We start from the raw sequence: 15029 nt of genomic DNA, 5'->3' as shown, positions 1-15029 counted from the left end.
CTCCGACTGGATTCGTCTGAAAGAAGAAAGTCATATACACCTAGGATGCCTCAGGGGTGAGTAAACCGCAGCCTAATTTTCATTTTTGGGTGAACTAACCCTTTTACGGTGACGCATTGCTGCCACACACATATTTTTTTTTCCACTCAATTATGTCGTAATAACGAGATGTTTTCTCGTTAAAACGACATCTTTTTTCTCGTAATAACGAGATGTTTTCTCGTTAAAACGACATCTTTTTTCTCGTAATAACGAGATGTTTTCTCGTTAAAACGACATCTTTTTTCTCGTAATAACGAGATGTTTTCTCGTTAAAACGACATCTTTTTTCTCGTAATAACGAGATGTTTTCTCGTTAAAACGACATCTTTTTTCTCGTAATAACGAGATGTTTTCTCGTTAAAACGACATCTTTTTTCTCGTAATAACGAGATGTTTTCTCGTTAAAACGACATCTTTTTTCTCGTAATAACGAGATGTTTTCTCGTTAAAACGACATCTTTTTTCTCGTAATAACGAGATGTTTTCTCGTTAAAACGACATCTTTTTTCTCGTAATAACGAGATGTTTTCTCGTTAAAACGACATCTTTTTTCTCGTAATAACGAGATGTTTTCTCGTTAAAACGACATCTTTTTTCTCGTAATAACGAGATGTTTTCTCGTTAAAACGACATCTTTTTTCTCGTAATAACGAGATGTTTTCTCGTTAAAACGACATCTTTTTTCTCGTAATAACGAGATGTTTTCTCGTTAAAACGACATCTTTTTTCTCGTAATAACGAGATGTTTTCTCGTTAAAACGACATCTTTTTTCTCGTAATAACGAGATGTTTTCTCGTTAAAACGACATCTTTTTTCTCGTAATAACGAGATGTTTTCTCGTTAAAACGACATCTTTTTTCTCGTAATAACGAGATGTTTTCTCGTTAAAACGACATCTTTTTTCTCGTAATAACGAGATGTTTTCTCGTTAAAACGACATCTTTTTTCTCGTAATAACGAGATGTTTTCTCGTTAAAACGACATCTTTTTTCTCGTAATAACGAGATGTTTTCTCGTTAAAACGACATCTTTTTTCTCGTAATAACGAGATGTTTTCTCGTTAAAACGACATCTTTTTTCTCGTAATAACGAGATGTTTTCTCGTTAAAACGACATCTTTTTTCTCGTAATAACGAGATGTTTTCTCGTTAAAACGACATCTTTTTTCTCGTAATAACGAGATGTTTTCTCGTTAAAACGACATCTTTTTTCTCGTAATAACGAGATGTTTTCTCGTTAAAACGACATCTTTTTTCTCGTAATAACGAGATGTTTTCTCGTTAAAACGACATCTTTTTTCTCGTAATAACGAGATGTTTTCTCGTTAAAACGACATCTTTTTTCTCGTAATAACGAGATGTTTTCTCGTTAAAACGACATCTTTTTTCTCGTAATAACGAGATGTTTTCTCGTTAAAACGACATCTTTTTTCTCGTAATAACGAGATGTTTTCTCGTTAAAACGACATCTTTTTTCTCGTAATAACGAGATGTTTTCTCGTTAAAACGACATCTTTTTTCTCGTAATAACGAGATGTTTTCTCGTTAAAACGACATCTTTTTTCTCGTAATAACGAGATGTTTTCTCGTTAAAACGACATCTTTTTTCTCGTAATAACGAGATGTTTTCTCGTTAAAACGACATCTTTTTTCTCGTAATAACGAGATGTTTTCTCGTTAAAACGACATAACATCTCGTTATTACGAGAAAAAAGATGTCGTTTTAACGAGAAAACATCTCGTTATTACGAGAAAAGATGTCGTTTTAACGAAAAAAGATGTTGTTAAAACGAGAAAAGATGGCGTTTTAACGAGAAAAGATGGCGTTAAAACGACATAACATCTCGTTAATACGACATAATTGAGTGGAAAAAATAATATGTGTGTGGCAGCAATGCGTCACCGTACCCTTTAACACACAATGTGTTTATTTTGTTGAATGTACAACTAGGCTGCTTTTGATTACTGGTGAAGTAACCGCAATTATGTTGAATTTGAAAGTCTCAGTCACGTACAGTACAGCCACCCAAGAGAGGACACATAAATTATTAATTGGTTATTTTTTATAAAATGATTATTATTATTAATATTCAAAATAAGTGTTTAATTATTTTTTTGTTGAATGTACAACTAGGCCACTTGTGATTTATTTAAGGTAAGCACAATTATTTTGCATTAAAATCCAAATCAAGTATAAATGTTTTGTGTGTTTGTGCAGGTATAAGTTAGTGGAGCTGGCGTTTTATCTGACCATGGGCTTCTTTCCTGCGCTGGTGGTGACATCAATGGTGAGTCTGTGAGCTCATTTCCTGTTGAGCTCATCAACTTAATCTGATCCATGTGCTTCTAAAGGCCAAGTACTAATTAGCAGACCCCTAATTAACCTGACGATTTAAAGCTCATGTAGGAGGAGTCACTGCAGGGGATGTAAATATCAAAATTATAATGCGTTGAACAGCAACAAACGGCTGAAAATGACCTAATTACTAACCTTCAGAAGTGATGCTGTATAATGGATGTGAAGAAAACTAAATGTTTAGTCACCGTGATGTTTTATTGTGAAGCGAGAATGTTCCCTTGAACGTTTTTCCCCCTGAATGAAATCTGATCACCTTCACCTTTGACACAGTTTTTGAGTCCTCGGGCTGTTCGTGTTAACCTGTCACACCTGAAATATTCATTATCACTGTGAGTAAGACGATCTGTCAGTTGTTGTTGCTACGTAACCAACTCGCGCTTGATCTGGGATTTTCACAATTCAGAATCGGACACAACAGAGTTTGGAGACTTTGAGTCACATCAGGTGTTTCCTGTAACTGATACTCCTGATTAGAATTGATTAAAACCTTTGTTGCTACGAAGCCAATTACATGTGAATCTCAAAGCACACACACAAAAACCATATTTTTTAAAAGGAACATTAATATTTCATGAATTGAGATAATATAAAACTTGTTAATTTTTGTAGTTTTATATATAGTTTTTAAAAAAGTTTTTTAGAGTTTTTTTCTCAAATGTATAATTTTTGTAGTCCCTTGAACGTTTTTCCCCCTGAATGAAATCTGATCACCTTCACCTTTGACACAGTTTTTGAGTCCTCGGGCTGTTCGTGTTAACCTGTCACACCTGAAATATTCATTATCACTGTGAGTAAGACGATCTGTCAGTTGTTGTTGCTACGTAACCAACTCGCGCTTGATCTGGGATTTTCACAATTCAGAATCGGACACAACAGAGTTTGGAGACTTTGAGTCACATCAGGTGTTTCCTGTAACTGATACTCCTGATTAGAATTGATTAAAACCTTTGTTGCTACGAAGCCAATTACATGTGAATCTCAAAGCACACACACAAAAACCATATTTTTTAAAAGGAACATTAATATTTCATGAATTGAGATCATATAAAACTTGTTAATTTTTGTAGTTTTATATATAGTTTTTTAAAAAGTTTTTTCGAGTTTTTTTTCTCAAATGTATAATTTTTGTAGTGTAATAAGTATATTAATGTAATGTTTTTTCTTTCATGTAATCCTAGTCCTTTTTACTAATTACTGTAGAAATTTACTGTGAGAACAATTAAAAATAATATTAATGTAGAAAAAATATATATATTTTTAGGATTAGATTTCATAGGTTGTTATTTAAAAATGGTCAAATATATTTTTGTAATGTAATAACTACATTAATTGAAAACAATGTAACAAAAAATCTTAATTGTCCTAAAATGCACTTGATTTTCATAAAAAAAAATTTCTTTTGACTTTGGGGTGAAATATAATCCAGACATGGTTTGATGGGTTTTGTGAGATTCACTCTTACAAATAAAGTATACATAGTAAATACAGCACCTGTGTACAGTATGCATTATACAATACAATTAAGACTTGGGTTCAGTGTAGTAAGCAAACAGGAGTGCTTTTAGTTCAATGGTGTTTGAATTTCAAACACAACCTTTGCTTTGGGTTCATATGCTGTTGGAGTCAAAGACAGCAGCAGAACTGTGTTCATTACATATGTCACTGGCAAAAAAACAGCACGTGTCCCATGTCACAGACACTGAGGCCACCTTGTGTTTGGGAGCAGAAGTTACATTTGCTTGAAAAAAATTTAGGGGCACCAAATAAAACTCCCTGCATTCAAAGCTCAACTTTTCCATTGGCTTTTGGAGTATTGCAGAAAATAAGCTCTGTGACCAACAAAAGGTTACGATTCTTACACAGTTTTTTCATTACGATGATCTTCACAACTTTTTTTGAATTTTGAAGCCTAAGTGCGAGAAGTAAAAAGTTAAACGTAGGCCACGGACTACACCAGTCACATGACTTGAACGTCACCATCGTTAGGTGTCCAACAACTTCTAATCTTTATTTTATTTTTTTTAATTTCTTAAAGGTTTGAGTTAGGATGGTTTGCAAGAGCGTGATTAAAAACACAACAAGGCTGTAAAAGTGGACTAGTGAGTAGAGGAGTTTATCTGTTCAGGCTGTTGATGTTTAATGTTCTCAACAACCTCTGTAGTCCCATTTAGCCTCTTGTTAGTGACCACCTTTTTCAAGACAAGTAAAAGCTTTAGAATGAAATCACAAGGGCATATTATTGATGTATTTCTGTTTTAAAATAAAGCCTGACAATATCTTGAACTTAACCCGAGCTTAACCCATGTTAACCACGAACCTTATTTCAGGCATTAAATCAAAAACCCCTTCAAAAAACTCCATTGAAGTGCTAAAATGTGAACTTGTTTCAGGGTTTTCTACAAACATACTTAATTCTCTGTACTCTCTAAAACACTCTACATGCAACACCATCAAGATATTGTTAATTTACCTTTTACACATCTGCAGTATAAATACCGTTGGCTACACTCTTAAAAATAAAGGTTCTTTATAGGCATCTATGGTTCCATATAGAACTTTTAAACTCTATGGAATCTTCCCATTGATCAAAAGATTCTTTGTTGAAAAAATGTTCTTGGAAACCTTTTTTAAGAGTGTGGGACTTTACAAAAACAAGGGCAAAAAAGGGGTAAAAGCTTTACAAAAACAAGGGCATATTACTGATCTGTTTTTGTTGTAGAATAAAATATGAAAATATATTGAACTTATCCTGAACTTATCCTGAACTTATCCTGAACTTATCCTGAACTTATCCTGAACTTAACCTTTAACTTATCCTGAACTTAACCTTTAACTTAACCTTGAACTTGGCATCTATGGTTCCATGAAGAACCTTTAGCAATCTTTCCATTGCACAAAAGCTTGTTTATAGTGGAAAGATGTTTTAAAATGTTTTTCACCCTAAGAAAAAATGGTTCTATTAAGAACTGATCACTGAAAGGTTCTTTGGGGAGTCAAAAATGGTTCTTCTATGGCAGCAATGTTCCCTTTTGGAACCTTTATAGATTTTTGCCTGGTTGTCAAATGTGTAAAAACACAACATTGTTCAGTGATTTTCATGTCAGTAACTGTGTGTCGTTCTTGTTTTGATCAGAGTAACACAGACGGACTGTACGAGCTGGCGTTCGGAGGCTTGGTCTACTGCCTGGGCGTCGTCTTCTTCAGATCGGACGGTGTGATTCCGTTCGCTCACGCCATCTGGCACATATTCGTGGCTCTTGCTGCCGCCATCCACTACTACGCCATCTATGAGTACCTGTACAGCAGTCCCTCGCTGGAGGACATCAGGGATGCTTGAGCGCCACGCCTGCCTCCTCTTCCTCTTTCCTCCTCCATCACCATAACATCTCAACCGGATGCTCCAAACACCCACAGTTTAACAGTACGACCATGCAATGTTTACGGTTTTCTAACCAACTGGAATCAGTGAAGTGTGTGTGTGTGTGTGTGTGTGTGTGTGTGTGTCGCAGTCCTGAATGCACATTTGCCACAGTTGCACCAAGACGACAATGTTTGTGTGTTTTCCCCATTTTCATCAGTATTTTGTAAATATATTCCACTGGAAGCAGATGAATTGTGATTCTTTTTGATATTTAATGATTTTTCCGTGCATTCAGTCACACACACACACACTCAGTAGCAGTTTCATATCATCTGTAGTGAATTACTTTTCTTTACTCGTGCGACTTTCTGTATCAAATCTATATTTTTGCATCTCAACTCACTGGGTTTTTACTTCGTACGTGTGGCTAGTTGTTTTCTACGAAGCGCTGGTGGTTTTCTACACTCCTGGCATCTCCTTCCCCCGTGTTTCTGCTCTTTCAGCTTTTTTCTACACTTTTCTAACAGGAAAAACCACTTCTCTTTGATACTCCATTTGGATAGAAACGATGTTGACCGCTTCTCTGCACAACCAGGATTATGATGCTTTAGGATGTTTTTTTTCTCAACACCTGAACCACCTTAAAGACACACTTTCTGTCTCAATTTCAGCACAATATTCGATGGATTTTTGATTAAGAAACGTTAACCAATGACACTAGAATTATGAAGAATCTGACCAAAACGGGTCATATTTCATCCCAAAATCTTTGGAGATTTGCAGTATTGCAGTAAATTTGAAATTGCATTGCACTAGGAAAAAACTAAAGCATACTATATTTTATAATATATAATTTACATATAAATGTAAATTTTATATATATATATATACGAGTGAACATGGAGGATAATGTGTTTAATTGTCATAAATGTCACAATGCAAAAAGTGCTTCTTTTTTTTTTTTAAGCAGACTTACAAAAATATTGTATTTTTTGTTATGAAATGAGTTTGTGAAGTTACTGAAACTGCTTATTTTGAACAGAAATTAGTTTAGAAATTTACCATTTAGAAACAAGATACATTAGCAAAGTAATCTAAATACAAAAAGTACAAATATATTATGAAGTAGAAATATATTTAGGATTTTTTAGTTTTATATTTTTATACAAATATTTTTTAAACGCATATTACATTTTATTGCTATATTGTATTTTGTTTTATTATTACAGTATTAATAATATGTGTAATCATTTATATACTGAAATAATGTTTGTGAATGATTCATCAGTGCATGTTATTCCTATAAGAAAAAAAGGTTTTGTATTTTAATCAAAACGTGATAACATGCTCCACCTAACTTTAATCGCAAATCCTTCAAATGGTTATATATATTATATATATATAAAAGCATGGAACAAATAACAGTTTTAATGCCAATAATTTAGACAAACCAATAGTTAAGACAAAAGACAAAAGCAGAGATGTTGAGAGAAAACTGAAGACTTTATTGGACACTAAATGTACAGAGAGATAAGGAGTCAAAAGGTGGCAGCAGAGAGCAAAGGTTCAGGTTTCTGCTTCCATTTACGTGACACACAAGATCAAACATCTCCAGCTTTGAGTCCCTCTCATAGACTGTCCGTCTGCAGGTGTTGCCTTCAATACGGCGGTTCCCGTCTTTTTAAGACGAGTCGTCTGAATTCTGGCTTTGAGAATGTGTCGAGTAAAGCGTGGGATTTTGGGGTCAGTCTGATTGGAGCAGCGCGCGGGAGCCCTTTCCGTGCAGGTTCGATCCGGTGCAAGTAATTTAAGCTTTAAAGGAGTTCACTTTCAGAATGAAAATTCTGTGATCATTTACTCACCCTCCACTTGTTCCAATCCTGTATGAGTTTCTTTCTTCTGTTGAACACAAACGAAGATATTTTGGAAAAATGTTGGTATCCGAACAGTTAATGAGCACCATTGACTTCCACAGTATTTTTTTTTCCTACTATGGTAGTCAATGGTGCAAACCAACTGTTTGGATACCAACATTCTTCAAAATATCTTCCTTTGTGTTCAACAGTCAACAAATGATGACAGAATTTTCATTCTGGAAGTGAACTACTCCTTTAAAATGTGTGTGGAATCGTCTGTGGTAATTCAAGGCACTGGACTAAACAGGTTCAATATGGTTATAGGTTCCTTTCAGGACTGAGGTAATGAATTTTACCCAAAGAGAGACGCCAACCTGTTTCCCACAATCTCACTGCTGTGTCCTTCCCTGGAAAACAGGGATTACTGCAAATATGAATTTATGAGATTATGGATATGGCCATTAGAATTACATCTAATGAATATTAGATGATCTGTCTATTGCCAAACAGTCTAAAGTGAGTTGTTTGTGGTCTAATGCTGCCTTTCACGTGCTGTCGGAAATTTCCTGCTTTCCATTTCTGAAGTTCGTTAATAAACATCACGTTCAACTGCTTTGTTTTAAATAAATAAAAATGAATAGTATTCTCATTTAAGGAAAAATGTACTGAATATCAATTAATCAATGACCAACGGATTTTGAATACAATATAACGTCCCGTTCGTTTACAACCATATATTTCTATGGTATAGCTATTTATACGTCTGCAAAATATCTCTTCATCTGGAAAGCAGCTGTGTACAAACATCTGATAAACATCTTTAAGATATCAGTTTTGCACACATTCTGAATCGGCCCTCAAAATTATAGCAGTTTCCCAGTCATAGGCCTACAACTAGAGCAGCAGTTCATGTCCATTTTGTGCATATTCATTTTGATAGCATGTGAAGGAAGCATAAATGGTGGCCTAGGACTAAAACCTACACTGTAAAAAAATGACTGTGAATTTAACGGTAAAAGACTGTAAAAATGCTACAGTAAAAACCTGTTAAATGCTTAACGGTAAATTCCCCTACTATATATGGTGAAAAACTGTATTGGACATTACATGTAATTTTACGGTAGTATACCGTTTTTGGAAGTGAAAAAGACTGTATAATTTTCAGTGAATAACCGTAAATTTACATTCCCAGAACTCCCTGCGTTACATTTCAAATTTGATGTTTTTTTGTTGAACCACAGCTGCCGTTTTTTTACCGTAAATTTTACAGATTTTTTTTTTACAGTGTATTTAAACTGTAATCATTTTTCCACTTAGCAAGGAGAGGAACACATCGCTGAAACGCTGAGAACTGGGCTGGGTCTTCCTCACGCCCTCAGGGAAGCATTTTTGGGGGTCATTATTCACGAGAAGCGGTTTGGCTTAATCCTGGATTTATTTCAATTTTGTACAGATAGAAACAGTCTACACAGGGCTTTATACACGCGTCTCACATCTGCATTTAGACCACAAACAGACATGAGGGACAATCAAGGGAAATTAAAAGAAACAATAAAAATCAGCATCATCTCTGCCCCATCAAACCTCAATAATACAAATCTGTGCACATCTCAACTGGGACAGTCGAGGACTTTTATGGTCAACAATGAAGTCACCAGCGCATCAAACGCAACTTCTGACCTGAGATCTGCCATCCTGGCTTTAAACCCTGCAACTTTTTTTATAGAATAAACAGAAAAAAAAAACTGATCTCAGATCAGAAAAACTTTTTCAGGACCTTACGAGACCAACCCAGTGACTCCATTGACAACAAGACTTTTTTTTAACATTCAACCAAGCAAAAGCTCTCAGAGCTGCCGCACTAAACATTCAATATCAACACTCTGCTGTGAAAAAGACTCAATTATATAGACTAAAAAAGCATAGCCTTTAGATTTCCATTCAAAGAACCAATAGCAATACTGTAAAATGCTCTGCAATGAAACTTATTACACTGCATCAAGAGTGTGAGTTAGATTGAGGAATTGCAGCTCCTTCCTATAGGGAAAAAACCACTGATGTACAGAACACAGCAATATATATATATTTAATCTTTATTATGAGTTATGGTTTGAGGTCCGGCTGCTAGCGTTTCCTGAGACAGAATACTAAAGGCTATTTGAATACAAGGGTGCAGAAGGTTTTTAATGCCCAAAATAGAGGACATGATGGCGGGTTTCCATTTACTCCCCGTTTTATGCTTCATAATATATCAAAACACTATGTCACTTAGCTCTTTATAATAGATATATATGTATGCCATCATATATTTCTCTTGCACTACTCTGGATTTGTTGTGCCTTGAAAATATTCAGACAGTATTATATAGGAAAAATACTGTACAAAAAGCAACTTATAGAATAGATTTCATATATATATATATATATATATATATATATATATAAACATTAAAACTCTGTTTTATTAATACATCTGTGTTCTGTATCTTTTGGTCTGCACTAAACAAACTGATTGGGTTTCAACCACAGTATTTGAGACAACACCGTCCTGCTCAACGAACGCCTCAAAACCTCTTAAAACATTCATTACAGTCATACAGACGACAGACACGCCAAGCTACAAAACAAAAAGAAAGAAAACAAATCACTACAAATATCTGTTTGTACTGACTTAAAAACAAATGAAAATTCTAAAACATGCTCTGGGTGTATATATAATAAAACTAAAAAAAGAGGATAGAATAATCATCTATCCTAAAAAAAAGAAAAGACTCATTTACAATTAGCTTTAGGCTGCAACTCTAAAACAATAATCATGCTGAAATATCCAATAAAACAATAAACGATTAGGAAAAATTACTATACAGCCATAACAGTAAGAACAGCTATAACAATAGTAGTAATTAACAGCTGAATGTTTTTTTGAAAAAAAATCTTCCATTCAAAAAAAAAAAAGAGAGAAAGAAAAAAAAGTCCATAAATATATCAGGCAGATTATAGTGTAGGTAGAAACATTGCACCAGATCAGATTGTGAAACACGCATTAGTGCAGGGAGTTAGAGCGAGAGGGAGAGACAGACAAATATGGATTCAGCATTTTTGGAGGGAAAGTTTCCGCACTACAGCAGAAATGATGGTGCTATGAAACTTTAGCTTACATTTCATGTGTTTTGCCCACTGAGGAGATTCAGTCTTATTGCTCTATGGACAATGCAGGAAAGACGCAAAAAACTACGCTGGTGTTGGTTTAAAAGTAATGATGAAATCAAACAGACAAAGCACACAGAATAGGAAAAGAACAAAACAAATATTGTGTTCTGGCGCTAGCTAGTGTTATACACACTTCACAGAACGAAAGGTGTCGGTGCGTTACAGCTATTCAACTAAAATACATTAATATACACAATAAGAAGCTCTAGCAACAAGAAGTGGGCGGGGCTTCTGAGAAGAGGTGGGTGGGCCGAGCGGATGATTGACAGACAGGAGGGTGAGCGGCAAGGAACATATTTATCAGTCCGTGTTACAGGTGTATAAAACCCTCGAGAGAAAAACATTTCCAGACAAATGATTCATCGTTGGTGAAAGAATACACAGACGAATGAAACAAATAAAAGGAAAGAGAGAGAAGTCAATGTGTGAAACTACACAAGAGGAAAAAGACATAAATGAAATACAAAATCAACTAAAGAACGCAAACTGGGTTTGTAAAGAGAAAAGTGAAAAGAGAAATGTGAAAAAAGGGGAGGAGAATTTGCCGCAGAAGTCCCTGGGGGGGCGGGGTTTGTGTGAGGTGGGAGGGGCTCACAGAGGGCCGTGCCGCGCCTCGTATTTGGCCAGAACGTTCTTACAGCGGCCGAGTTCCTTCCGCAGGTCGGCCACTTCCTGTCTGAGCGCCGCGTTCTCTTTCTCCAGGAATCCCGCGCGGATGGCGATCTGGTTCTCTTTCAGCCGGCGAGCATCACGGGAGCGTTTGGCCGCGAAGTTGTTCTTTCTGCGCCGTGACCAGTATCTGTCGTCCTGCGCGGAGATGGACATGAGAAACTATTTATTCTCACTAAATTCTGTTCGGAATTTTCCCTGGGGCCAAAATTCCAATAAAAAATTCCATTCCGTTAAAATCTTTTAAAACAAAAAAGATGAATAAATCTAAATACATTTCAAACAGTATAGGAATCATGTGTTGTTGTTGTTTTTAAATTTTGTGACATTTATGGACGGATGTACAATAACAATTGCCAACAGATAGTCACATGACTCAGGATTTTCTATGATCATATTTGCGCACAAAGATTTTACTGATCTTTTATATCACTGTATTACATATTATATATTATATAATATTGACAGTGGAGGTTTTTCAACCTATTAAAGTAGGTAATTGTGATTATGTTTTAGTTTTATTAAATAATTGTGAACATTTATAATATAGCATTTACTAAAAGTAAAGCAAGTACTTTTACAAAAGAAATATAGAAAACAAATCATGTAAATATATGTATAGTGTATAATAAATGTCAATTTATAAAATTAAGGAAATTAAATAAGAGAAAGAGACAAGATTACAAATATAATAATCATTATTATAATAATAATAATAATCATCATAATAATAGTAAAAAAAATTATACGGGGTTTATCAAATAATAATAATAATAATAATAATTCATATTTGCGCAACATTAAATAATAATAGAAAAAGAAAAACTGCATAGCAAATAATAATAATAATGATAGAAAAATAGAAACAGAATACAACAACAATAATAGAAAAATTATAGAAAAAATAAAACAATAATAAAAAAGTTAAGTGTTTCTAAAATTATAACAACATAATAATAATAATAATATTATCATTATTCTGTTACACAAATATTTGGAGAGACATAATAACAATAATAATAATAATGTGAAAATATTGTTGTTGTTGTTATTATTATTATTATTATACAAAAAAAAGCCAATGGCACTTAAGCATGTTTTAAGCAAGCTTTACTGTAAAACACAAATTGCGATCTTAGTTCAAAGGCCCTGAATCTGCTTTGCGTGAGCTGGTCGTCTCTCTGTGCTTCATGCTTCAGTGTTTGTCTTTACCTTCAAGTCATCTGGAATGAAGACCTTGCGCGCCTTCTTGATCATGGGCTGCGGCTTCAGCTCCTCTGCTGAGAATTTGCGCTTGCGTGGGTCGAAGATTTCCTGTCCCGGGACACTGGAGAGGGCGAGGTCGGCGGGGTCGGGCTTGTACCCGATCGGAACCTGGATGGAGTCCGGATCTATTGGACTGGGCGTATCACGTGAAGGGAGAACTGAAGGAGAACGAAAGAGAAAATCAATCAGGATTTAAAAAACTTCTAAGGTGTAATGATAATACTGACTTATCTTCACCATTTCAAGCATCTCATGCTCATTAGACAAAACACAACCCTACTAAGAATACACTTGATTAGATTATTACAGAAAATACAAATGATTTCTAAATATTAAGATTTATCTACAGCATGTCTAATAATAAATAATAATTATTATTTATATAAAGTAATAATGTTTATCATCATTATTATTAAAATAGAAAGGAAACTTGCTCAGCTAAAACGTTGGAAAAAGGAGACTCTTTTCGGTAGCACTTTATAATTTAATTAAAATATTAACATTAACATATTATATAATGCTCATTAGACCAGAGCATTTTATTTAAAAATGTAAACAGGATCATGTCATGTTGATTTTGTGTGTTAATGTGCACTGCCATCTCCTGAGCACTAGAGGGAAGATGAACCCACCTCATACAAACAAATATTTGCACATTTACATCCACATATAACAATATTACTGAATAATAATCATTAAAAAATATACTATAAAAATAGTTATTTATATAATTGTTTTATAGTATAATTTATACTACAAAATAATAAAATAAATAATACTAATAGTAATCATATCAATAATTATTACATTATTATTTACTGTTTTATAATATATACTATACAATTATATAGAATTATTTTTATTAATATAGATATAATATAATAATGTAAGTAACTAAGCTTATTGCCTTAAAAGCACACCGCACACTGATGCAATAAAGGCGACTGTGTGACTGATCTACTAAAGACGTCAAACACAAGAGCAAGCGAGAGTGTGTGTGTGTGTGTCTGTGTGTGTGTGTGTGTGTGCATTAGTGAGCGATTAGAAGATCAAATTAAACTCTTGACTGATTTAAGGGTCATTAAACAGGAGCTGAGAGCCGCACAACAGCCCCAGGAGCTGGCAAACGTCCACACACATAATCCTACTGAAACACACAATAACACAGCTGTAACTGCACTCGATGCTGACACTCTGAATCACACAACCGGAACATACCACTAAACTCACAACAAGCTGCTTCTCCTTCATGAGCATTAACACGAGGAACTGTACAGAAACACACAGCAGGGGTCAAAGGTCACAGCTGTAAGCTATGGGAGATTTCGTCATGACCCAGATCGCTGCTAAAGCCTGACCAAACTCTGTGTGTGTGTGTGTGTGTGTGTTTATAGTCCTGTATAACAGCTCTGACCTCCACACAGCACTGACTGAATAAACTTCATATGAGTCTCTATCAGCCTGTTCATCTCCGTCTCTCTCTCTCAGAGAGCCTGATTTTGCCTTGAGGGGCAGAGGTGAGGGGTGGAGGTCTACTGACCAATCACAGGCCTCTGTCCGGAGCGGTGGGTGGAGTCTGAGCGCTGACACAGTGAAAGCATGTGAGAGTGGAAGTGTTGGGTGGCAGAGCGTTCAGGGGTGTGATCCTGACCATCCTATGAACCCTGGCCTTCACTTCGCACGCACACACGCACACACACACACACACACTAAGGGAAGTCTACGGCTGCAGGAAAAAGATGCCCTAACAAGCTCTATTATAACCAGTGATAAGAGGTGAAACGAGCGGTGAGCGGCGAACGCCAGCAGAACAGACACAAAACCAACATCTGCCATACAATAAGCAGCTATAAATGCCTCACAGTGATTTAAAAATATATATGGACACATAAAAATGTCTGAATGTCGTCGCATTTGATAAGCAAGTGGTGTTCGTACAGAAAGAGCTCAAGCACACACAAAAAAGAAATAACTAATGTATTATAATATAAGTATATGAATTTAAAATATGAAGGAAATTAAGGTAAAAATAAAAGAAAAATATAATAATAATAATTATTATTATTATTATAACAATAATAGTAAAAAAATAATAAAATAATAGTAATATAATTATAAGAACAAAATAAATTATCATTATTAAACCAATTATTAAACAAAATATATTATTACAGTTTTTATTAATATTATGAATATATTTTCTGTTTTCATGTGTAGTTAAAATGTTTGTAATGTTGTGTTTTTGTCATTTTTAGTATATATATATA

General features: G+C 34.7%; 2 protein-coding genes across 6 annotated transcripts in view; one reads left to right on the top strand and one right to left on the bottom strand.

Moving 5' to 3' along the window:
• Positions 1-6623, top strand: part of LOC107718937 (monocyte to macrophage differentiation factor-like) — a 22507-nt gene extending 15884 nt beyond the window's left edge. For both annotated transcript variants that reach the window (XM_016526186.1, XM_016526185.1), the window contains exons 6-7: positions 2261-2330; positions 5535-6623. In XM_016526186.1, the coding sequence (XP_016381672.1) occupies positions 2261-2330; positions 5535-5738 (274 nt within the window). In that variant the 3' untranslated portion in view covers positions 5739-6623. The remainder of the gene's footprint in view (positions 1-2260; positions 2331-5534) is intronic.
• Positions 6624-9034: 2411 nt separating this feature from the next.
• The window catches only part of LOC107718936 (hepatic leukemia factor-like), an 18993-nt gene continuing 12998 nt past the window's right edge, over positions 9035-15029 (bottom strand). For all 4 annotated transcript variants that reach the window (XM_016526182.1, XM_016526184.1, XM_016526181.1 and 1 more), the window contains exons 3-4: positions 12709-12920; positions 9035-11634 (exon numbers count right to left, since the gene is read on the bottom strand). In XM_016526182.1, coding sequence (XP_016381668.1) covers positions 11419-11634; positions 12709-12920 — 428 coding nt within the window. In that variant the 3' untranslated portion in view covers positions 9035-11418. The remainder of the gene's footprint in view (positions 11635-12708; positions 12921-15029) is intronic.

Source organism: Sinocyclocheilus rhinocerous, unplaced genomic scaffold (assembly GCF_001515625.1).
Source record: "Sinocyclocheilus rhinocerous isolate Xijiao unplaced genomic scaffold, SAMN03320098_v1.1 scaffold1625, whole genome shotgun sequence".
In the NCBI taxonomy this organism is placed as follows: Eukaryota; Metazoa; Chordata; class Actinopteri; order Cypriniformes; family Cyprinidae; genus Sinocyclocheilus; species Sinocyclocheilus rhinocerous.
This window is presented reverse-complemented; position numbering and strand designations above follow the sequence as displayed.